Source organism: Lampetra planeri, chromosome 33, assembly GCF_965212315.1.
Source record: "Lampetra planeri chromosome 33, kcLamPlan1.2.h2, whole genome shotgun sequence".
Lineage (NCBI taxonomy): Eukaryota > Metazoa > Chordata > Hyperoartia > Petromyzontiformes > Petromyzontidae > Lampetra > Lampetra planeri.
The window spans coordinates 1,902,279-1,925,517 of record NC_136139.1 but is presented as its reverse complement, the minus strand read 5'-3'; the positions used below and the strand labels follow the sequence as shown (position 1 = coordinate 1,925,517).

Here is a 23,239-nt window from a genome sequence, read left to right as displayed (position 1 = left end):
ACAGGTATGAGTCTCCTGTGCAGAATATTCACGAATCAAAGCTTCATCAATAAACATTGGGCCTGTTCAGCGTTGACGCTTCTGGGCATTTGCGATGGGATGATCACACTCGTGAACGTGTGTATGTGGAACTTGTTTGAGCACCGTACGGAGCCAACCGTGCTGAGTCATCATTACAAAAAAATGCCACGTCTGGTGATTTATGTAACGATGGTGGTGGTGGCGGCATGTGACTTAGCCAGTGCCGGATTAAGTTGATGCGGGGCCTGTAGCATGTGTTATAAAGGGGCCCTAAATAAAAAAAAACATAAATATTAAAAGACAAATGTTGAACTTGCGTAGTAAAGTAATTGTATTTTTCTACTTCTTATACAGTCCAGATAATACGACAAATCGCTAACCTTAAACACCCAGTCGTTCATAAAAAAAATTGAAGGCGGTATAGTACTATAGTAATAGAGCTAGTGCAGAATCACCGAACCGGAATTGTTAGCTTGAAAGCATTTAGAGCGGGGCCCTTGGAAATGCGGGACCCGTATCTACTACATGTGTAGTAGCTACTACACATGTGTAGCTGCTACATGTGTAGTTACTTTTGCTACTACATGTGTAGCTACTTTTGCTACTAGGATAATCCGGCACTGGGCTTAGGCGGTGCGATATGCAACATTCGCCTTGCAGCGCACAAACTTCGCCCCTTGCGAGCGGCTCAAGAACCCCAAATCAGCAAAGGGGGTGGTGGTGTTGGTGGTGGTGTTGGTGGTGGTGTTGGTGGTTGGTGGTGGTGTTGGTGGTTGGTGGTGGTGGTGTTGGTTGGTGGTGGTGGTGGTGTTGGTGGTTGTGTTGGTGGTTGGTGGTGCTGGTGGTTGGTGGTGTTGGTGTTGGTGGTGTTGGTGATGGTTGGTGGAGAATTAAAAAAAAGAAACCCACGGGGCCACTTAGCGCGTCCCGCCCTTGCCCACCAGGGGGATGTTTATTTCATGTCGACAGCGGAAATAGGAAGAAGAAGAACAACCTCGCAGCAGAAAGTGGTTCGGACTGAAGCGGGAGAGAAAGGAGAGGAAGACGCAGCGGGGTGGTGGGGGGGAAGAGATTAACCATCGTGTGGATCGTCACCTCGTCTGCTTCAGGGTAATGTTATTTCGCCATCACGCCGACAGCCGTGTGGCCGTGTCATTGTCGTGATAATTGTAGTGATAATTATAGTGATAATTATAGTGATAAAGCAGCCACACGGGTAAACTGGACCGGTGTCATTCTCTCTGTGAACATTGGCTTCGGCGCTGGGTTTGTCTTTACCGCGTTGTTAGTGAAGTTATAGTTGTTGTTGTGGCTAATAACGCCGCCCTATCGTCGTCCTTGTGTGTACGCCAACTCGAGGAGCGAGGCCACGGTTGTTTTTCACAACCACCACGTTGTCCACACGTTTATTCCCCTTCTTTGTGGCTTTAACGAAACCGCACCGCGTGTTAATTAAAGGGGGGGGGGGGGGGGTGGGGAGCGGTGGCGCAGTGGTTAGCGCACTGCGCCACTGAGCGGAGTTCTCCACGGCGAACATCGGCGGCGGGTCGTGGATCTGAACTCTTGCCGGAGCCTCCTTCACGTCTCATCACCACGACTGTGTAGGTCGGGGGGAGACAAAGGCGGCCGGGTGTGGTAGCTGAGCTCCCCAGCCCCTCGTGTGTCGCAGTGCCGGCCTTCGTAGGGTGCCACTCGCTAACAGCACTTGCCCACAACAGTCTGTCACAGGCTGTACGGGGGATCTTTGTCTTTGTGAGAACAGTATACGATGTGGACAGTGCACCATTGTGCCAGACACGTGGAGTCTCGTCCCGGACTCGTTGCGTGGCCACGCGCGACCCGCAGGCTCGCGGGGGGTTATTTGACCATACTTCACCACGCCGGTCAATGGGGGTTTGCGTGAACGTGGGGGGGGGGGGGCGTAGACGTGGGGGCATTGAAGTACAGTTGTAGTCCAACACCAATAGTTGTTACATTGCCCTCTGCTGGCCAGCCCACGCTGTAAGACTGCAGGGGTGGGAAACCTTTTTTCTGCCAAGGGCCATTTGGATATTTTTCTAACATCATTCGCGGGCCATACAAAATTATCAACTTAAAAATTAGCCTGTTATATTTGGTCAAACATTTAGTTAACTCACCCCCTAATGCAATGGCTGGAACTGCTTCTCTCTTTGGCGAGGCGTGTGATGATGTTAGCTGGTGTTGATGATGATGTTGCTACTCGCAACTGCTTTTCCAGGTTTGCTCCTAGATTTGTTGGATTTCGAGTCCCGCCTGCGGTTGTCTTTGCAGGGCCAGAGACCAAATGATTTCACGGGCCCCGTACGGCCCGCGGGCCCCAGACGTTCCCCACCCATGGTGTAGGCCATGCGTCATCCTGACTCGGTCGTGCTTTTATTTTCCGAAATTTTGACCGTCTTTCTCATTTTCCCCCATCCCACCGTCATTCGCCCCAGGCCACTTCACTTCCCTTCTGTAACAGAAAATGTTTTCAAGACGCCTGGTCAATGCAGCGTAAGAAGCTCGCGACCATTGAGATATTCCATAGGTTTGAATTCTGGTTTGGGCTGGGGGGCCCACGTGTGATTAAAACTGAGTTCTCAAGTACGACTGAGTGAGCCTGATGGGTCTCAGCTCCAGTCACTAATAAGTACACGCAGACAGAAATAATAATCCACCACATCTACACCTTGACGAATTCCCATGTTGAGAATTCATATCGGGTTTGACAGTCATCCGACGAGCATTATTACTGCCGTGCACAGCGGGAGGGAAAGTGCTGCCCACGACTGTGGATCTCAGAGGTAGCTCTATGGTAGCCGATTCCGCGGACTGTACCTCTCACACGAAGGGCTGGGCTGCTCTGCGAGACATCCGAATGAATTCTTCATCGGGTGACATTTACGCCGATAGGACAATTAGGATATAATTTGGTAAAAATATAAATCTTACAAAAATAAACAAAAATATTATCACGCCATTTTTTGTGGATTACTGGGCACCGGTGGAAAAAATGAGCTTCGTTGCTCATCGGATTTCTTCAGGATAAATAAAGATTCAGATTCTGAATAGAATCTGCACAAGACGCCTATCTGTAGGGCAATGTGGTGCCGCTAGGAGGTGATGGCGAGTTTGTGTCATGCTAAATCTGTGCAGGGATTGAGTGTTAGCTCATGGGATGCATGCATTACTTCCAAGCACGCTGGCAGTCTGCCTTCATTCCTGCAGCAAAATCACACTACAGCATCGTAAATACTGTACTTGTGAAGAGTGGTGGCGCATTGGTTAGCGCACTGCGCTATCAGTCCGACCTCACCGAGTTCGATTCCCCGGGCCGTGGCTGCCATCAGTTGCGATTGATATGTAAACTGGTCCAGCATCACACACTTGACCCAGCGTGGTGAAGTATGGTTAAACAAAAAAACCTCGCGATAATAAACCTCTACTGTGGTTAATATTTGGTCGCGAATGCTTACGTGTTAAACTGAAAACCCTCGCGATGTACACAGCTTGGAGAGAGGCATTTATTCAGTAGTGGATTGACAGAAGGGCTACATTCTTATACCCATATGGCTGTAATTATGAAAAAGGCGTTGTCCAAAATTCCAGAGAAAGATTATTCTCGGTGTGAATCTTGGGACACTTGCGTGGTGGACAAAGTATTTAACTTTCGATTTAAATTCTCACGACGTTTCGATTGCAACACAAGCAATCATCATCAGGTGTGAAAACCATGGCAAGAAAATTTGAAAAAAGTGGCGGTTTTATCTTAAAAAGTGGCGGTTTTATCTTAACGCTGCTGTGGTCTTCACACCTGATGATGATTGCTTGAGGTGCAATCGAAACGTGAGAATGTTATTATTGTTGAATTTTTATTATTTTATTATTTCCCTTCTACGTGACTTTACCGAAAGAACCAAGACTATAAAGTATTTAACGTTTTTTCACATTAACTTGTCGCCCATCTAACAGTTTGGCCACTGCAGTTTTATCCTAAAGGTGCCTTTGCTTCCTTGATGCACATTTGTATGCACGTATGCAGGCATTTACCCAGTTTTGAAGTGGGTAGACTGGGAAAACTGGCTTTGGGTCATTCACTCACACAGGGAAATGGTATGCACCTCAAAAGGTATGTGCAAAACGTGGCAATAGCTTGCGCAACGCAGCAGAGCGAATGTAGCGAGGTGCTGCATTCGCGTTTCCGGACATCGAGCAGCGTGTGTGCTCGTACGCTGGTGTGAAATAATTGGGAGGCATCGGTCATCGTCATCGCGCCGAGCATTTGTCGTGTCGGAATGATAATGGAGCCACTTACCAACGGTACTGTGAGTGTGTGAGGTTTTTGTGTGTACTTCGTACTGTGATGTGTGTACGTACTGCGCATGTTGGGTGACTTTTTAACGTGAAATTTCTCTTCTCTCTCGTCTGTCACTACTATGCATACAAGCTCACTGTGAACATATAATAGAGTTAGCCCAAAAAAACCTCTTATGGACAGTTATTTATATTTCTGTTGGGACTCGATTACTGAAGTCAATTAAATACATTTTGTTAAAAAGAGCGTTGGGTGAATTTAAGTTGAGTCCATTGTTATGTTTGAGTAGAGCGTAAGCGAGTGGTTGGTGCACTGCGCTCAAACGCAGCTCCATGAGTTCAGTTCCCAACCGTGGCTAAATAATAGTGGTGAGTGGAATCTGAACCAGTTCTGGGCCCTAATCCTTCGCCAACTGCCACCGATTGGCATGATAAAGTATGGTCAAACAACCTCCTTGACCGACACGGTGTAGGAAGGTCTTCATCCATCAGTGGATTGACAAAAGAGATTGAATTTTTTATCGCACGAATACATTGTTGCATAAAAAGTATTTTTATTTGAGATGTTAAACTGTTAGCAAATAGTGAACGTGTCCTACACCTGCACTGTAGTCAACCCTTTGCTGGATGAGGATCTCCCTACGCCATACGGTTATTCGAGCATACTTCACCATGCCGACACAGGTTGGCGAAAGTGGTCACCATCGCCGTGGGTGACTTTAAAGTATAGGGCCAGAAAATTATCACTGCACTCTGGCCACCATGGCAGTCCCTGACTTACGAATGCCCGACTTATGGACATCCGCACTTAAGAACGAGCTTCCATAAGATATTTATGTTTAATCATCCGGCTTGCAAACGTGACCTCACACTTGCGAACCGAACCACAGAACTATTTGGTTCGGCAAACGTACAAATGTATAGTGTCTTCTTATTTATGAGTTAAAAAATTGCTTCCTTTTTGTTGAACCTTAAGACATTTTTGTAACACTGCCGTATGTGCATTTAAATACAGTACATTATTGTTTACCGACTCATGGAACCATTCGACTTCCGAATGGGTTTCAGTCAGGGGCTGCCCGTAATAGCAAACAGCCTGGTGTGAACGGGAACACAGGAATAGCTTTCTCCCTATTGTCCTACAGAAAATCAATAAAGGTACGCACAAAAAACATTTTATCTTGCGGTAACCCCCCTTCCCGTTCATTGCCAGGTCTCAAAGCTGCTGCCCGGCGTTTGCCGTTTCCGCACCGATCCGCGCTCGACACCATGGGAGACGAAATGGGGGTTGAGCGGCAGCGCGACCTGGAGGCTGCCATGGACACCGAACTGCGTGCACTCGTGCAGGTGTCTCCGCCGCAGGAGAGAGAGGTGAGGGACGGTGCCGGCCAGCTAGGGACCTGCTCCCCAAAGCTCGCACATGCCGTCTGCATTTATAGACAACATCTGCTGTCTTCAGCCATGTGTATACTTTTTTATTCCCACCTTCCCCAAAGTTGATTCACAATTGTGCTCTCGGCATCACGTCCTGAGACGAGGGATCTTATCAGAATTTCCGTGCTCGAGATTGGTCCACGAAAGCAGATGTCAAAGAGCTACCACTGAGGTCCCTTCCAAGTTACCTATGGCCCACACAGTAGAGGGAGCAGCACTTGCCCACTCGTGCTCTCGAGCGAGCGATGTGCGTCACGTGTTGCCCCCAATCCATCAAATGGAATTTCCCCCCCTCTGGCTCCTTGGCTACGAGCTTCCTATGCTCCTCTTTCTGCTGCCATCTTTTTTCGACATGGAATTTTCAACTGCACCTTACCATAAACATATACTGTATGTATATGTATACCTCCCTTTTCAGAAATGCCAATAAAGCACACGCCGACTTATTCTAGATGACGTCTTGGGATGTGCTCGCATTTAGATGCTATATCGTTCCAAATTGTATGTGTTGTTGTATTGATGTAAGTACAGTAAATACATTTATACCTCATTGCATTCCAAATAAGAAAGTACTAAGGAATGCTGAATATTCTCAGATTGTCACTATCGTTTATTTGCTCGTGAAAAGATTAATTGTTTAAACATTTTCAAATAATAATTGTACCACAAAGCTTCAGTTGCAACACCCACTGCTCTTCCATTTTTTGACAGGCAGCACATGTCCTTTTCACATATTGTTTATAACTAACATCACAAGCTAGTTCATGACAACATCAGTACATGTTCAGATTGCTCTTTGGTTCTTTTGGTAAAGTCACGTAGAAAGAAAAAAAAAATTAAATATTAGCATACGACGTTTCGTTTGCAACACAAGAAAACATCATCAAGTACAAATGAAAGAGAAAACAGACCTAGTAAACTTAGAAATATAATGCAATACAACACAGAGAGTCGGCTAACATAACAGTCAACACCCTACCTGGTTGATTACGTTCTTCCAAAGATTGCTAAATTTGAGAGACAAAACACAGACACAGAGACACATAGACAGACACATAAGCAGAGAGAGATAACACAGAGAGAGACACACACATAGGCACACAGAGAAACAACGCCTCTGTGTCGAGGCCTTAAATAGAGATGGGGGGGGGGGGGAGAGAATGCACAGGTAAACTCAATGGCTGAATTAAAGTTACCAGCTTATACAATGTCTACCCTTGTCTATTTCCATAATTCGCCATGCCCGAACTCGCTCACTGTCTGCAATGCTTAAATAATAGTACTCTGCTCTCTGCAGCAAGCACTGTCCTAAGAGATTAAATGATCTTATCCAGTTTTTAACAAGCAATGTCACATGTTTGTGACTTCATATTTAAACAATGGAATTGATAAAAATTAATTTGTGCATCTTTAGGCCATGCAGCGTGACATGGAGGACTTTAAGATGGTCTTTCAGAAGTTCCTGGAGAACCGCCCCTCCCTCGACTGGGAGAAGATTCAGAAGCTTCCAGAAGGAGCGGTAAGCCACGGGGTGATATGATGTGATGTGTCTCGTTTACTACTGGACACCTGTGAAAAGGAGACGACTGGCCAGCATGGAAGAGGTAAAATTCCCTCGAGAGGGCCTCTCTAGAGCTCCCTCTATTGGAGGCCCTTCCAAGCCCAGTCATGGGCATGAGCAAGCAATTGCAGGTCTGCACCTTTGCCTTTCACTCTTGTGACTGCCATAGTAGAGCGGTGGATGCTGTGCACTGTGCCCAACTGCCGAGTGAGCATTTGGAAGACAAAACCAGAATGAAAAGTAAAGTTTTCTAGGACTTTTTTTTTTTATATCCAGCCATTTGTGACAGGATCTGTGACCGTCAACCCGCTGCTTGCAATTGGGGTGCAGGATTTAAACCGAAGCCCTCAGTCTCGTTGTTTAAAGCAGACCGTACCCCCCCCCCGCCACTAATCTTTTAACATAGTAAATTTATATTATCCAGTCCCTAATAAGTGTTTTTCGGGTTTGATTGAATATAAATACTGTATGCCATTAAACCCGCCATCACCCGACACAGCCAATTAGTAAGCTTTGTCACGTAAGCAGAAGACGCCAATTCATTACAAGTACGGAACACTGGTGTGTTGGCATGTTTTGCTTACGTGAAAAATCTTATTTATTAACTCAAAAACCTCTTATGGATAATATTGGTCGTGAAAGCCTACTGCGTGTTAAACGTATTATCCAGTGTTGCGAATGTCATGGTGTATTTATCAAGAGAGAACAAATCCTGCTTCTCTCGTGTACACAGCTGCTAAATATACTCTCGTAACAATTGCCGTGGCTCTTAAAGGGCAGAAGTAATCACTAAAGCTGTAAATCGAGTTTTAACAAGGATATCTACATGTATGAACACGCAACAGGATAGGCTGGTTCCTACGCTGAGTAAGGGTCCGTTACTAAATGAGTAATGTATGGGAAATGTGATAATCACTTGTAGCTGCTCTGTTTCTGTCAAATTCGATGTTCAGCAGAAGCCAGCACAATATAATATAATTCGGATGTATACATACGGAGTGTCCAAATTTAATCGCTTCTCAAGCAGACGCAGCCCGGACTTGTCGTGTTTTTCGCGATCGCCAAATGTGGACAATGTGCGGCGTGCGGTTATTTTGTGTCCGCAAGTACTAGGGGCTTTTTCACAGCCCTAAAAAAATGTAAGCAATTGAAATGGAAAATCACACTCCCACGTCCGATGTAGCACAGTTGGCTACATACAGTGCGAAAGAAAGCTTCAAAATTGAACAGCGTACAAAGAAATGCTGACTTGTTAGCGGTGTCTCCGTGCTGGACAGGCTTTTCATGCAGCGGGTAGGCCTATTGTAGTACTGCACGCTACCTATTGTGTTTAGTTTGTTTTCCTTCCCCCGCACCTCCGATTCACATGGTTGGCTACGTACGTTGCGAAATAAGTTCAACATCCATACAGACTTTCGATTTAAAGCTTTCGTGACTGCAGGGATTCATCTTCTTGGTTCTTTCGGTAAGTCACGTAGAAGGGAAGTAATAAAATAATAAAAATAAAACATAATAAAATAATATAATTAAAATAACTTATTTTTTTATTATGTTTTATTTTTATTATTTTATTACTTCCCTTCTACGTGACTTTACCGAAAGAACCAAGAAGATCCATACAGACTGTATATTCCAGAATTGGCCTGTGATATACAGTGTTTTCAGTGGTGTTTGTTTTACCTTTTATATAACTTTTTTATATGTACAGTCATATAAAAACGAATATTAAAATCTGTAAATAGGCTACATTGAAAGAGTTAGGTTTTGTTAAGAATATATCGCTCTATGGGGCACCCCTGAATGAACCCGGTATTTTGAGGACACTGCAGTTGAATAAACAGTGACGGTGAGAGGATAGGCAGGTCCCCCCATCCTCTAACAGACGTAGAGGCTTAAAAATAGATTTTCGCCTCTCATCAAAATGCTGTTGGCCACAATGAGGTTTATGGATGGGGTTAGGGTGCAATTGAATGAATACGGGCAATAAAACATAATTATTGTGTAGCAGTTAAGCCATGACTTATTCTGTTCACAAATCTATTGAATTAATTTGTCATTAAACTTTCCGCCCAGGCCTCCCCATGCCTTTCAGTTATGGTGTTTCTTTAACCATATTTCAACAAACTGGTCAGTGTAGGTTGGTGAAGAGGGGGCCCAGGACCTGTACAGACATCACTCAGCCCTGATGGTAGCCATGGCCCGGAATTAAACTCATGTCACCAGGGTCACAGTGCATTGTGGTGACCACGGTGTCACTGCTCAACCCACATATATATAATTCTTTAACATATTTAATGTAATATTGAGTGTTTCATAGTAAGACTCGAAAACAGAATTGCTCACAAGAGAGAATCTGCTGTAGCTAAGGAAGTGTGATGGACACGTCACGTAAATGAAGACATTCTCGCCGGGTGAAGCGTTGAACCATTCTGGATACATTCAAGGTGGGTGTGGGATGCACTCCCAGAATGTGCACGTTTGCGTCATATCAGCGGTAAAATAATGTCATTGCTTTGCTGACTCGGAGACCTCTGAATGGCTCAACACAATTTGACTGTACTTTAGTATTTTGGACCTTATCTTGTTTTCATGTTTTGCATGTAATTACATAATGGCTCTGCTGTAAATGTTAGAAATGTGTGCTCAGCTGTGTGGTGTTCTCCCGAGTACAGACAGCTTGCTCAGGCTGGGAAGATTGCGTAGTCCATTGGATTAGTTAGAAAACGTCTTGTCATCTTGGCAGTAATCTTATTAAGGGCGTTAAGCTCTCGTATCCGATTAGGCTATCTTGAGGTTCTGAGCGTGATTAAAGCCAAGTTGATAATTGCTCGGCCTTAGTCTGTTCTCGTGTCTGTTTGTAGGACGCTCCATGAAAGTATTCGCCACCTCAGATTTGCAGATGGCACATGAATTATAACTACCAATAGCAATACATGATTAAAACATAATCCTGAAGTTCCTTATGAGAAAGTCTTCAGAGTTGGACTCGAGATGAACATTATCAAAACACATGTCCTTCTCCCACACCTCCGATTAGCGCGGTTGGCTATGTACGGTGTGAAAGAAGTTCAACATACATACATACATAGCATCCAAATTAGTTTTTTGGCGAGGCCACAAAAGTTCATTCCACGATGAAGCTCAACGGCGGTTTGAGCGAAACGTTGTCGTGCGTTGATGTCGAATTCGGCCACGAAAATAATTACATCCCCAGTGAGGAGCAGCTGTATCGGTCGGTCGGGCCTTGTTTGACCAGACCTCACCGTGCCGGTCAATAGAGTTGGCGATGGAGTGGGCGCCCAAGACCAGTTCGCATCACCCGACACTGACGTGAGCTGTGGCCAGAAATCACACTCGGGTCACACCAGGTTCGCAGCGTAGGGGGCTAATCGCTCCGCCACAGCTTTCATGGAACAGCTCGCGAAAAAAGTGCCACGGGGATCTTTTGCATCGCGCAACTTCTCCACGTTCCCGTCCAAAATCCATCGTAACGAAACGCTGACCGGCAGGTGGAGCCGTACGAGGATCTGCGCGCCCGAGCGCTGCCCTCCGACGTCGCAGCGCTGCTCAACCGGCTGGTGGTCGTGAAGCTGAACGGCGCTTCGGGCTCACACATGGGCTTCCAGGGCCCACACAGCCTCCTGGGTGTCCGCGACGAGAGCACATTCCTCGACCTGGCCATCGAGCAGATAGAGGTGAATGCAGGGGCAGTAATTATTGTTGTTGTTGTTTGAAACCACGGTTGCCATGCCAATGTAGGACACTACTGAAAAGGAGGCTTAAGTGTGGCTTTGCTAGATACCTAACCTGAATTATTATTTTTCGATTTAAAGCTTTCGTGACTGCAGGGATTCATCTTCTTGGTTCTTTGGGTAAAGTCACGTAGAAGGGAAGTAATAAAATGATAAAAATTAAACATAATAAAATAATTATATGATATTATTTTATTATGTTGTATTTTTTTTATTTTATTATTTTATTACTTCCCTTCTACGTGACTTTACCGAAAGAACCAAGAAGCTGAATTATTATTATTGCAGAGATCAACACAGACTTGCTATTGATGCGGAGTAGATGGAGTAGGTTAATGTTGGGTAGAGTTACTTGGATGTTGATATTATGTATGTTGAACTTCTTTCGCTCCGTATGTAGCCAACCGCGCTAATCGGAGGTGCGGGGGAAGGACAAGAAACCAAACGCTAAAAGCAGTTCTAAAGAAATTAGTTTTCAATTTAGATTTTAAAGTGCATAGCTCTAGTGGACTCCTAATATCATAAGGAATTGCATACCAGATGGCTGCAGAAGCGCATCTGAAAGCGCGCAATGCAATATTAACATGCAACAGATGGAAATGGATATTGAGACCGATGTGGAATAGATTGAATTGGTCACTAGAGAATACGGAGCTTCACGCGGAGCCTTTAGATATGGGCTCTTAACAAGTGTTAGAGTTAAACTTGAGTGTATGGAAGTTGGATACTTTAACCTGCGATTGAGCAGTTTGCCGTACAATGGATATGCCCTGCGTAATCGCTAAATTCTCTTCTCCTGAGCAGCATTTGAACGAGGCCTACGACTGCGATATCCCGCTCGTGCTCATGAACTCCTTCCTGACCAATGAAGAGATATTGAAAATCCTGCAGAAGTACAGCCACCGGAGGGTCAAGATAAAGACTTTCATGCAGAGCCGGTGAGGTTTTCACAAGGCCAGTGCTGATTACATACTTTAGAATGGTATAGAAAGGAACTTGCCTCTGTACCACATATTGTAAACTAGAATTGTCATTTTTAACACGTAGACTTTCGCGACCAATATTATTCATAATCGACGTTTTTGGGTTAGATCGCGTTATTTATAAATGTGTCGTAACCCTCCACCACCCGACACGGCCAATCAGTAAAAAAGTGTCACGTTGACAAAAGACAAATAGTTCACTACTTTAGCCCACCGGTGTGTTGAAGCGTGAAACCACAACATTTACAATTTTTGAGTACGACGTTTCTCTGGTAATTGCATCCAGCATCATCGGGCAATTCGCCATAATGGTGAGGCTCTGCTCTTGTTCCCGGTCTTAAATAGAGCAGCAGCAGGGTGACGTCATCATTTAGAATTGTCATATTTACTCATAACTTCCAAGCATCGGTATCATCAGCCATGGTCAGTCCACTGCTGGACATTAAGTGGCGTTATGCCTCTCTATGCAGAGCTATACTGACTTTGTAAGGGTCACATTTTGCTCTTGATGTATGCACAAGATTGTGTGCGGGAGGGCAGTACCACCAACAGCGTGGTCGCACACCAGAGCCATTGTCAGTGGAAATTATTGAAAATGTCAACCCGATTATGGAATGTCTTTGAGTTGTGCGCCTTTTGGTGTCATCTGGTCCAACCCATGTGAGACTAGGCTCTAAGGAAAGCTGTCTCGGGTGTGGACCAATCAACTTCAAAGACAGTGCATACATTATCAGAGTTGTGTTTTTTGTTTGCATTATGACTGCAGGTATTGTGGTCTATGCAAACGTGACTCCTCGTAAAAAAAAGGTGTCAGTTTTGTTGCCAGATTAAAGCGTAAAAAAACAATCATCATGTTTTTTTACTGGAAAGTGAGGTACCAATGGTATGGAATTACACTTGAGTAATTGGGAGTAAGGGATGGCGTGGTGGTACAAGTGCCTGGCGCGCCTTGCTCCGAATTCGGCGACCTGAGTTCGACTCTCGTCCACGGCTAGCAACCGATGGCGAGTTCTACCTCAACTGGTCCGGAACCCCCCCACCTCCCTCGCCAACTCGCAATGACCAGCAATAGTTGTTGAACGACCCCCATAACCAACGTGGGTTGGAGAGGCCTTCATCCAGCAGTCGATTAACAAACAGTTTAAAATTATTTTGAGCGATATTTGAATTGTGACGAGGTGTGTAATGAGTCGGCTCCATTGCGTTTCAAAGATATTTCACAACTTGGGGGTGGTCGTAATTCTATCCAAGAATCAATTTTGTTTTTACATTGTGGTGAATGTAGCATTCCTAGTAAGCGTCAGGGGTCACGTGGACTAAGTTTCATACAGCGTATAGGATGGAGAATGTATCGTGACCATTACCATCACTTTCCAATTGAAGGGAGGCATCTGTAAATGCCTCATTCGGGAACCGCAGCACCATCAGCTACGAGTGCGACCGCATTTGGCTCGCACTGAAAGCATTCCCACTTTCACACGATTTACCGCGCGAGGAACACTTTACGCCGTTCAGGAAACGCGCCGGGCGTACGTGCCACTCGTGTCTGCAATTAAGGAACCCCACCTCACCCAACGCCCATTTTCCAAATTGCATGGAATGTGCCCGGTCTTGCCGGATTTTGCAAGATTGAGCCTGGATGAGGTTTTTATGATTGTGGTCAGCATAGGACCGTGTGGAAAAATCAGTTGTTGTACTGTACTCGCATCGACATCTATGCTCCTTGCCTTCACCAACCGGCACTGACCTGCGGGGTCTGGCCAGAAAATCGGTTTGGGGAGGCCTTCATCCACCTCTGGAATGGCAAAAGGCTGTTATTGGTATTATATGAAACTTAACAGAATGTGATTAATGCAGACTTGACGCTTTGCAATAGGTGTCTAGAGGTTTTTGTGTTAGATCGCGTAAATATGTCGTTCAACGCGCCACCACCCGACACAGCCAATTAGTAAGGTTTGTCACGTAAACAAAAGGTGACAATTAGTTACTACTTGAGCACACCGGTGTGTTGGAGAGGAAACCTACAACATTTACAATTCGAGTACGACGTTTCTCTGGCGATTAAAACCAGCTTAATCGGGCGATTAGCCAGAATTGTGAAGAATTATTCGTGTTTCTGTCTGAAATAGAGGAGAGTAAAGGTGATGTCATCACTGTTAGCCTATCAGGTGCCAAGATCAGAGAGGCAGTTACTATGGTCATATAGACTACAATGCATCATGGTAATCTAAGAATATGCAGTAGGAGCTATTATTGGTTGGGTTATTCACAGTTCAAAACTTCAAATCTAGATTATTCACAGTTAATAAACTTACAGTGGATCATGTTAATCTGATAATATGCAGTACCTACTATTGCTTGGGTTATTCAGAGTTAACATAAAATTCTGTTTTATCATCATGGGACCTCCTTTGCCAGTACCAAAATATACTAATAGGGTTTTTCCCCTTTTTTTTTCTGGCAACAAAGGTGTCAGTTTTGTTGCCAGAAAAAAGGGGGAAAACCCTATTAGTAAATTCTGTTTTAGTCAATAAGACCGTTTCTTCTGCCGCCACCGCGCGCTACCCGCGTGCCACACTCAGCTACCCGCGCGTCCACAAGGAGACGCTGCTCCCTGCCGCGTCGGCCGATGGAGACGAGGAGCAGCTGCAGGCACACCACGACGGCTGGTACCTGCCGGGTCACGGCGACTTCTACGAGAGCTTCCACCGCTCGGGCCTGCTGGACGACTTCCTGCAGCAGGGCAAGGAGGTCATGTTCATCTCCAACATGGACAACCTGGGCGCCAGCGTGGACCTGCACATCCTGCACCATCTGCTCGAGCCGCTGGCCGGCCGCCCACGCTGCGAGTTCGTCATGGAGGTGACGGACAAGACGCGGGCCGACATGGAGGTGAGAAGCGAGACGGGGTGGTGGGGGACGGGGCGGAGGGCAGAGGTCGCAAAACGGGTTTTGATTCCTTACCCGTACCCGGCCGCACCAGGGTCGCAAACGGGTACCCGTACTCGGCTGGGTACGGGTAGCCGGGTATCGGGTAGTGTACGGGTATCGGGTACCTGATTGCGACCTCTGGCTGAGGGTGAGACGCTGGTGGGGCGGGGGGTGGGGGGCGGCACCACCTGCCTTAGCCGCACTTACACCAGGGATCGGTGAATGTGCGGTGAAGAATATTTGGAGTTTGCATAGCAGCACAGTAGGCCTTACCTGGCAAAATAAAAAAAATGGTAAATAGTGAAAAAATATTTTGGTAAAAAAAAAAAAATAGTTCAAACGGTCGTTTTGACTGGGGGGCCTCTGTAATAAACAGGCTTGATAACGACTTCTCCTCCACCTCTTGACAATTAAGAATAGCCTGGAGTGCGACCGCGGTAAAGATTCTCAAACCGCGGAAACGCGTAGTAACAACCGCTCGTTCTCTGGCAGCATGTCGCTGCCGCTTCAAGCCGTCCATTGGCTCGCTCGCCTCGACCTCGACGGATAAACGTGATCAATATTCTTTGGGTCTTTCGGTAAAGTCCCGTAGATAGGTTCAAATTAATAAAAATAAAATAAAACTACGACGTTTCGATCACAACACGGGCGATCGTCATCAATGCCAACTGTACGAAAGGAGACTCGGGGGAAACGCTTTGTCATTAAAGCACGTACGCTAGTTTGACCCTGAGGATTCCTTCCAGGCTAAAACTTCTCAACTCCTTTTTTCCTTGCACGTGTGCGTTTTGCTCAGGGTGGGACGCTCATTCACTACGAGGACAAACTCCGGCTGCTGGAGATCGCTCAGGTGCCCTCGGCCAACATCGACGAATTCCGATCGGTCTCCAAGTTTAAGATCTTCAACACCAACAACCTGTGGATCTCGCTGGAGGCGTGCAAGCGTCTACAGGAGAGCGGCCGCATCGATATGGAGGTCATCGCCAACCAGAGGGTAACGCGGCGCATCCCAACGGATAACAGCGGAATGCCTCGACTGACGTGTACTTGGTATCTGTGCAATTCTAATAGCGGCAAGGCTAGCATGAAGGCGCTGTGTTTCACAGATCCGCCCCCCCCCCTGCCCCCCTACTCGACATCTGTGAAAGTGCTGCAGTAGTTTCGCAGCAAGGGGCAACGAGAGATAGGTGTTGCAGGTCTTTTTTCAAATTCGGCGAATTTGGACCATGATGCCAGCACACGTGGCCTACTCTTTTTTAAAATTATTATCATCATCATCATATCACGGAATCTGTAACATCCGCTGTGAAGTGCACGGTGTGCACATCTATGCTTAATGCATCCGCAGTATTAACCAGGCTGGCCGCGGGGCTCTAACTGTGAATCTGTGCAACAAGGAGGACAAATGTGCTGTCGCCTAGTCCCGTGCAGTGGTGCAGCTGAATACTCGCAGTGCTACGGATCCTTAACTTTAATCCCTGGCCATGCACAGACTTTTTTTTCGGGTACAGTCCTCCGTTGGAATGTTTGGTTAATTAAATTCGTGTATGTTTAGCATGTCGGGGAGAAAACCGGAAAAAACAGAGGAGTGTGCGCTTACGAGAAATGTTTAACGCTCAACGCGCCACAGAAATAGATTAAAACCGATGCTGTACAGTCACCTCGTGGGTCATCTGGCAGCTCGTGAGACAATTACAACCGGGCACCATTCTTATATCACTCGGCTATTCGGACGGAGCTATGATTCACAACTGGTGGGTCTAGTCATCTACCAGTAGGGAGGTGGGGCACCTCTGATTAGCACGGTTTGCTACGTACGGTGGCGAAAGTAGTTCAACAAACGTACATGCTTACAGAAAGGGTCTACATTGCGTGCAAACTAAAAATAAGCACAGCAAGGGCGGAATCCACCGTAGGGAGGGATAAATCCCTGCACTGGCACATTCATCGGCACTCGGCGTCACCTCCTTTCCTCCCTGCCCACGGGAAACGGTGCCGGCCCCTGCAGATGCTGAGCAACGGGCTGAGCGTCATCCAGCTGGAGCGCGCCGTGGGCGCGGCGATGAAGTGCTTCGACAACGCGCTGGGCATCAGCGTGCCTCGCTCGCGCTTCCTGCCCGTCAAGAAGACCGCCGACCTGCTGCTCGTGCAGTCCAACCTGTACACGCTGCGCGGGGGCGCCGTGCGGCTCAGCGAGCGCCGCGAGTTCCCCACCGTCCCGCTCGTCAAGCTTGGGGACGAGTTCACAAAGGTAGGCGGCGGTGGGGGGGGGGGGCAGGTGGGGGGGGGGTGTTTTAGACGCCATTCAGGGAAAAAAATCGTACACGTGGATATATTCATAATCAACGTTTTTGGGTTAAACTGACGTGGATATATTGTGTATTGTGCAGACGTATATAAATAGAATATCCCCTATGAGTAACTGATGTGAAGTTTAATGATGTGTGGTCAGGGAAAACTGGTGCGGACTCTTGAAGCATTTGAGAGGAGGGCGTTACGTGGTCGTATATTTTACGTCGAGGGAGGGGGGACGTTGGAGGGGGTGTCACTGCGTGTCTCTGGGATTCGCTCATCAGGTGCAGGACTTCCTCAAGAGGTTCGCCAGCATCCCTGACATCCTGGAGCTCGACCACCTCACCGTATCTGGGAACGTGACCTTCGGCAAGAACGTTGTGCTCAAGGTAACCCCCCTCTTTTTCTCGGTGACTTCATTCTTCCTGGTCACCGTCGGTAGTTACTCGGCGGTGTTTGTTCCGGGTGCCACGGTCGCAAGATGTTAGCTACCTCGCCTGGTGTGCAGGAAGCATGGGCTTGATCCCCTCCCTGACACCTGTGTATTTGGAGTTTGCGTATCTCTCTCCCGTTGCTTGCGTGGATTTTTATCCGGGTCCTCCAGTTTTTCCCTCCACGTTTAGAATGAACATGCGCTTAGAGTATTTGGCCGCTATAAATTTCCACGTGATAAGCCACTTCGTTGAGCTATCATTTGTGGCCAGGTCGCTTCTGAAAAAAAGCTACATAGCTCAGTGGGCTTTTCCTGGTAAAATAAAAATTCATCTTCTTGGTTCTTTCGGTAAAGTCACGTAGAAATAATATTTCCCTTCTACGAAGATGAATTTTTATTTTACCAGGAAAAGCCCACTGAGCTATTTCCCTTCTACGTAGAAGGGAAATAATAATATTTCCTTTCTACGTGACTTTACCGAAAGAACCAAGAAGATGAATCCCTGCAGTCACAAAAGCTTTAAATCGAAAAATAAAAATTGTTTTTAGTTTATTTCTTTTAGCCTGAAGGCCACGACAGTCATCATCGGTAACGCATTTAACCGTGAGCAACTGTGACGGCAGTGGCGTAGGGTGATGGGGTTTTGTCTAACCAAAGAATACGCAGTTTGTTAAAAACTGTATTTGAGGAACAGCGCTTGGTCTACAGGTCACGCAGCCTCGGGTAGTCATGAGACGTCTTGACGGATGTTGGAGCTGCTCTTTCAATTGCCCGCTAGGGGGAGCGATGATCGTATTTTTCCATACGATTACAACACTTTAACCAGTGACAGTTTTTTTATTATCTTCATGTGTCATGGTTTTAATGGCTGTCCGCAGAGAAATTCTAAAATACCTTGAAGGCTAAACGGCTTCTATTCATGTGAAAGATGCGTCGGTCATGTGTAAAAAAAAAATGTTACCCGTGCTTGTGTTGTTGCGTGTAGGTGTTTGCACACGTAGGAGAGACTAGCGTTTAGCCTTGGTAAACACCGCGGGTGCATTAGCCAACAACGTTGGAGGGGCCGTGACATTTTTTAAAAAAAAGTTGCCCATGTGTGCCCGCTTTTTTGTCCAAATTTAACAAGCGTACCTCCGATTTGGCACGGTTGGTTGAGTACGGCGCGAAAGAAGCTTAACGCACATACAACGTACATATGTACAAATGTAAACAGTTCTGGTAACGTATCCAATTGGTTAAAACTACACAGCAACATCGCCACCCTCTGTGAAACTACTGCACGCATTATTCCTCCGTGAAACAGAGTGACTTCGTGGTAGCCTAGCGCTGTGAGAATGGTGCGGATACCAAATGTACAAATGATTTAATATTAGTGCTGAAACACCCCATTTTTAAACGTGCGTGTGAATTCTGACTGCTTCTGCAGGGTACGGTGATCATCATCGCAAACCACGGAGACAAGATCGCCATCCCGTCTGGTTCCATACTCGAAAACAAAATTATCTCTGGAAATCTGAGCGTTCTAGATCACTAACGGGCTTCCAAGGCTCCTACATGCAACCACTGCGCAAAATAAGAAGATAGCCTAAAATAGACAAACCCTTAAATGAGTTTACGTTGCTTTGCAAAATGCTTACCTTGGTTCCGTATCTTGATCTACCGGATGTAAATTCAGGGCGATGTTACTGAAAAAAGTGCACTTTGTCGGGAAGCATGTGCCATCTTATACGAATCATTGACATCACTACTCATGTGAATGATTCATAGAACAATGGTGCATTACCCAAAGCATTAATTTGGGTTGCTGCGATGTGGCGATACTACTGACCATTTAATTGGCGCTTTACAATTTTTTTCCCCGGAGTGATAAATGGCATGCTAATTGTATGCCGTCAGCATTTGCCCAGTTAATTTTTATTATATTATTGTTCGTGTAACTGATGGTATGCGTGTATTGAACACAGATTGTAAAGTTTCAATGATTAGAAAACTGTTAAGTGAACTGCAGTTTAAAACACTTGTAAGTAATCTTTGTTTGAAAAGGCAAACATTTTACGTGAAATACAAAGTTCTGAAAGCTGATATCACGGTCATTGTCATATCATGAAACATGATATCGCTGCAACCCCTATGTTTATGTATTTGACCTAAAGGCTGTCTGTGGTTACAATAACGGATTCCTAAAACCTCAAACTACCTGGACAAGAATTGGCGAGGCTTGCTGCATTTCTGTGGATTATCCAGCTGAAAGCCTGAGCACATTTGCTGACAACGCAGTTCAAACGTCGTGCATTCTGTGATATCTCAATGGGGATGTTGGCAGAATATCCTCTAGAGAGGCCCTACAGAGCTCCTTCCATTGGAGGGCCCTTCCGCCAGCAGTGGCATGAGGAAGCGATTGCAGGGCTGCACCTTTACCGTTGATGCAATGGAACATTAATAGCATTAGAACGTCACAAGAGATTATTGCATGCAAGTCGGCAACTACAAATAAGAATTAAAACTTTAATTATCTTCTTACAGATATTGATGTATCTGCCAGAATATGAATTACTGTACACTAGTTTTAAGTTGTCCTACAATAATTATCATCCATTAACTGAATGCATCCTGAATAACCGGTACCATCAAAGTGCATTGTTTTCAAGATATTGCTCCACTGCTGTTGACATGAGAGATATTTCCTGTACTTTGCGATTGTAGTTGCTAATGTCCAGCAACAAGTTTGAAACAAAATATTACGCGTTATATTGTGTGCACAACTTTGTATGCATAGATGTATGCAAAAAAACATTGCAATTAATGTGAAATACAATGCCGAGTTTGAAATTGGTTCATTAATCAGCTCGTAGATGTATACTTATACTGTAACTGTTGCCAGTGGAAAGAGTTCAAAGAACAGTTTTTTTTATATTAACATAAAGGGGATTAAATACCTTATTTAGCTGCATTTTCATTAACTATTTATACACCATCGGTGAAGGCGCAGCCCTGCAATATCTTGCTTTGCGACACTGCTGGTGGAAGGACTTCGACCAGAAGGGGGGGGCTCTCGAGACGTGGCTTGAGAGCCCCCCCCCTCCCCTGTCACGAGCGATAGAGCCACAAATCGAGTGAAAAATATCGATTGGGGTTGGTTCGATGCTGATCGTGCAGTGCCAGTTCTTAGGAGATGGCAGGTGGGCATTGTTCAGGTTTGGTGGCATTGATCTTGGTCCCACTGAATATTGAAATATACTGGAGGATGAGCTATGAAGCTATTTTTCACAAATGTCCAGTACTCGGAGTAAGAAGCATTATAGGAGGCATTCATGAGTTTGAGAATGGTGATATTATCAGACTGATGTTTACCGAATAATCGAACTAACTCTTAAGGCTGCCGGGGTTTGCAATGCGCTGAATGTGATGGTTTTAAAGTTAGTTCATGCTGAAACTTTATACCTCTTAGTTTTTACAGGAGTTGGCCTTAGTCCACATAATAAGCTAGGATTTCACGAGCACCACATTAAAATCAATGGCATAATCCACTAGAAATCCCATGTTGCTGCTTTCCATTAAGAGTTCATGTTGAAAATACATTCCTCTATACAAGGTCAAAAAATCTGCATCATGGCCAAAGCCGTTAATGATGCCACCACTGCCCCTCCGATTAGCCCGGTTGGCTACGTACGGTGCGAAAGAAGTTCAACGTACACAGCACCACGCCAGTGCCTTCTACCCTCAACCAGACCCCATAGCTGCTGCACCAGCAGACACGTGACGTGTATGTTGAACTTCTTTCGCACCGTAATCGGAGGTGCCGTGGAAGGCCAACAAACAAAACACAGACCTCCAAGGTCTGCCCGAACAGTATCCCACTATTTGGGGGTCTTGGGTCTTCCACTTGGTTGCCAGACTCGTGTAGACCAACTTAGGTGATGATGAAAATGCACGTGTTTCATTTGAAAATCGATGTTTTAACTCTGAAGTTGTGGGATTGTTTTACTTTCCTCCATTACGTCCATTTCTTATTGAAGCGAAGGGACAGGTTTGTGGGCCATTTAAATGTAAACATGTTTTACATGTCGCTTTGCGGTTGTTGGCATTGATAGAGAGTTTGATTTTGTAGAATGTTGTTTTGTTGAGCTGGGGTTGTGTGGGTGGCAGTATCTCCAAAGGCATGTTTGGTAGTCTTTATTTTAATTTACATTCCAAGACGATTCTAAACTGTGGATGCATAAAATGCTGTTTTGTTTTCATGTATCGTGAATGAAAACGAGGGCTTGGCTGTACTCGGGAGCTGAATGTTAAATGAAATGGCTTATTTTGAAGCCCACATCTTTCGTAATAATGGAGAAAAAACTTGTTACGGAGTACGACAATGAAAAATAAAGTAAGCTTCTAAAGTGTATTATTTTGATGCTTTTAATCTGAAATGATATGAAGTGTCGTGCTGCATTAATGTTCGTTTGTTCTTCCCCCGCACCTCCGATTAGCACGGTTGGCTACGTACGGTGGGAAAGAAGTTCTACATAGGTGTGAGGTGGAGTTGGGGGGGGCTGTCAGAACCAGGAAATATGGGAAAAAAGAGAGAGCAACACAGCTCCAGGATAACGCAGCTCTGGCCTGGCACCAACAGCAATGAGCTTCGGGTACAGCCAGGGCAAGCACCAGCCATTCCCAGGACATCCTCAGAGGCCCTGGACCTCTTCATCAACCAGTCCTAAGGCAGTGTTCTTCACTCATTTTCAGAGGGGGGGGGTGGGGGAACTTTCGCTGATAAACAGCGTGAGGGCCGCCACGCGTTTGAAACCATCTTGTGGTTTGACAGCAGCTGATGATGATGATGGGGGGTGGTTTCACTCTGTGTGTATCGGGGGCCACACTAAAGGCCACCAGGGGCCGCCAAGTGGCCTTGCGATGAAGCGCGGCTGTCTAAAGGTGTCCACAGCTGGGGCTTTTGAGGCCCCATTTAACGAATACAACCGACACTGACAATTCAATTTCAACTCATGTCTGTGCGATGAGTGTTTTCACTCATTGGTGATGACCAAAGGGCAGGGCAAAGGTGTGATGGTCCAGTCTAGTACACAAATCTTATCTAACCGCCACCAATAATTAACTCGGCTGGTTGAGTGGCAGGACAGCCTCTTGTTACGCATCTAAAACCCATTTTGATTTTCCACGGCACGCGTTCGAACTTGCTCGCTCTTCGCGACACACCGAACAAACAAATGCGCGGGCCGTTCATCCAGCAGTGGATTGACCATGGTTGATTGTGTGTTTGTGTGTGCTATCTCAAAGTGATACGCCACTCCGGATGGACTTGGTGCCGTCATAGAAATGTGGAATGCCCACTGGCGTCGTGGTGTCTTGTCGCCCCCACGCAGGCCTCGACTGCGTCAGGTTCAATGACGAACCACGGTGGGGGAGTGAGGAGGGGGGGCGATTGAGCCAATTCACTAAGAGGGTGGAGCTGCGTGCTCTGCGTGTCTCTAATTAGTAATTGTTGGCATGTCCGTCTGTTCGTCTATCCGTC

General features: G+C 46.0%; 1 protein-coding gene across 5 annotated transcripts; it reads left to right on the top strand.

Annotated features, from left to right (window-relative positions):
- Positions 1–927: 927 nt before the first annotated feature.
- Positions 928–22,111, top strand: LOC144729597 (UTP--glucose-1-phosphate uridylyltransferase-like). 5 transcript variants are annotated; one of them, XM_078609967.1, is made up of 10 exons: positions 928–1,131; positions 5,558–5,706; positions 7,184–7,288; positions 10,840–11,025; positions 11,887–12,020; positions 14,648–14,957; positions 15,793–15,990; positions 17,005–17,247; positions 17,573–17,677; positions 19,148–22,111. In XM_078609967.1, exons 2-10 carry the CDS (start codon positions 5,605–5,607, stop codon positions 19,253–19,255), a joined length of 1,491 nt encoding a protein of 496 aa, XP_078466093.1. In that variant the 5' UTR covers positions 928–1,131; positions 5,558–5,604; the 3' UTR covers positions 19,256–22,111. The 5 variants fall into 5 exon arrangements, with proteins under 5 accessions (XP_078466093.1, XP_078466091.1, XP_078466092.1 ...); XM_078609965.1 differs by having other exon boundaries at positions 932–1,131; positions 5,549–5,706; XM_078609966.1 differs by lacking the exon at positions 928–1,131 and adding an exon at positions 1,519–1,622.
- Positions 22,112–23,239: the final 1,128 nt, after the last annotated feature.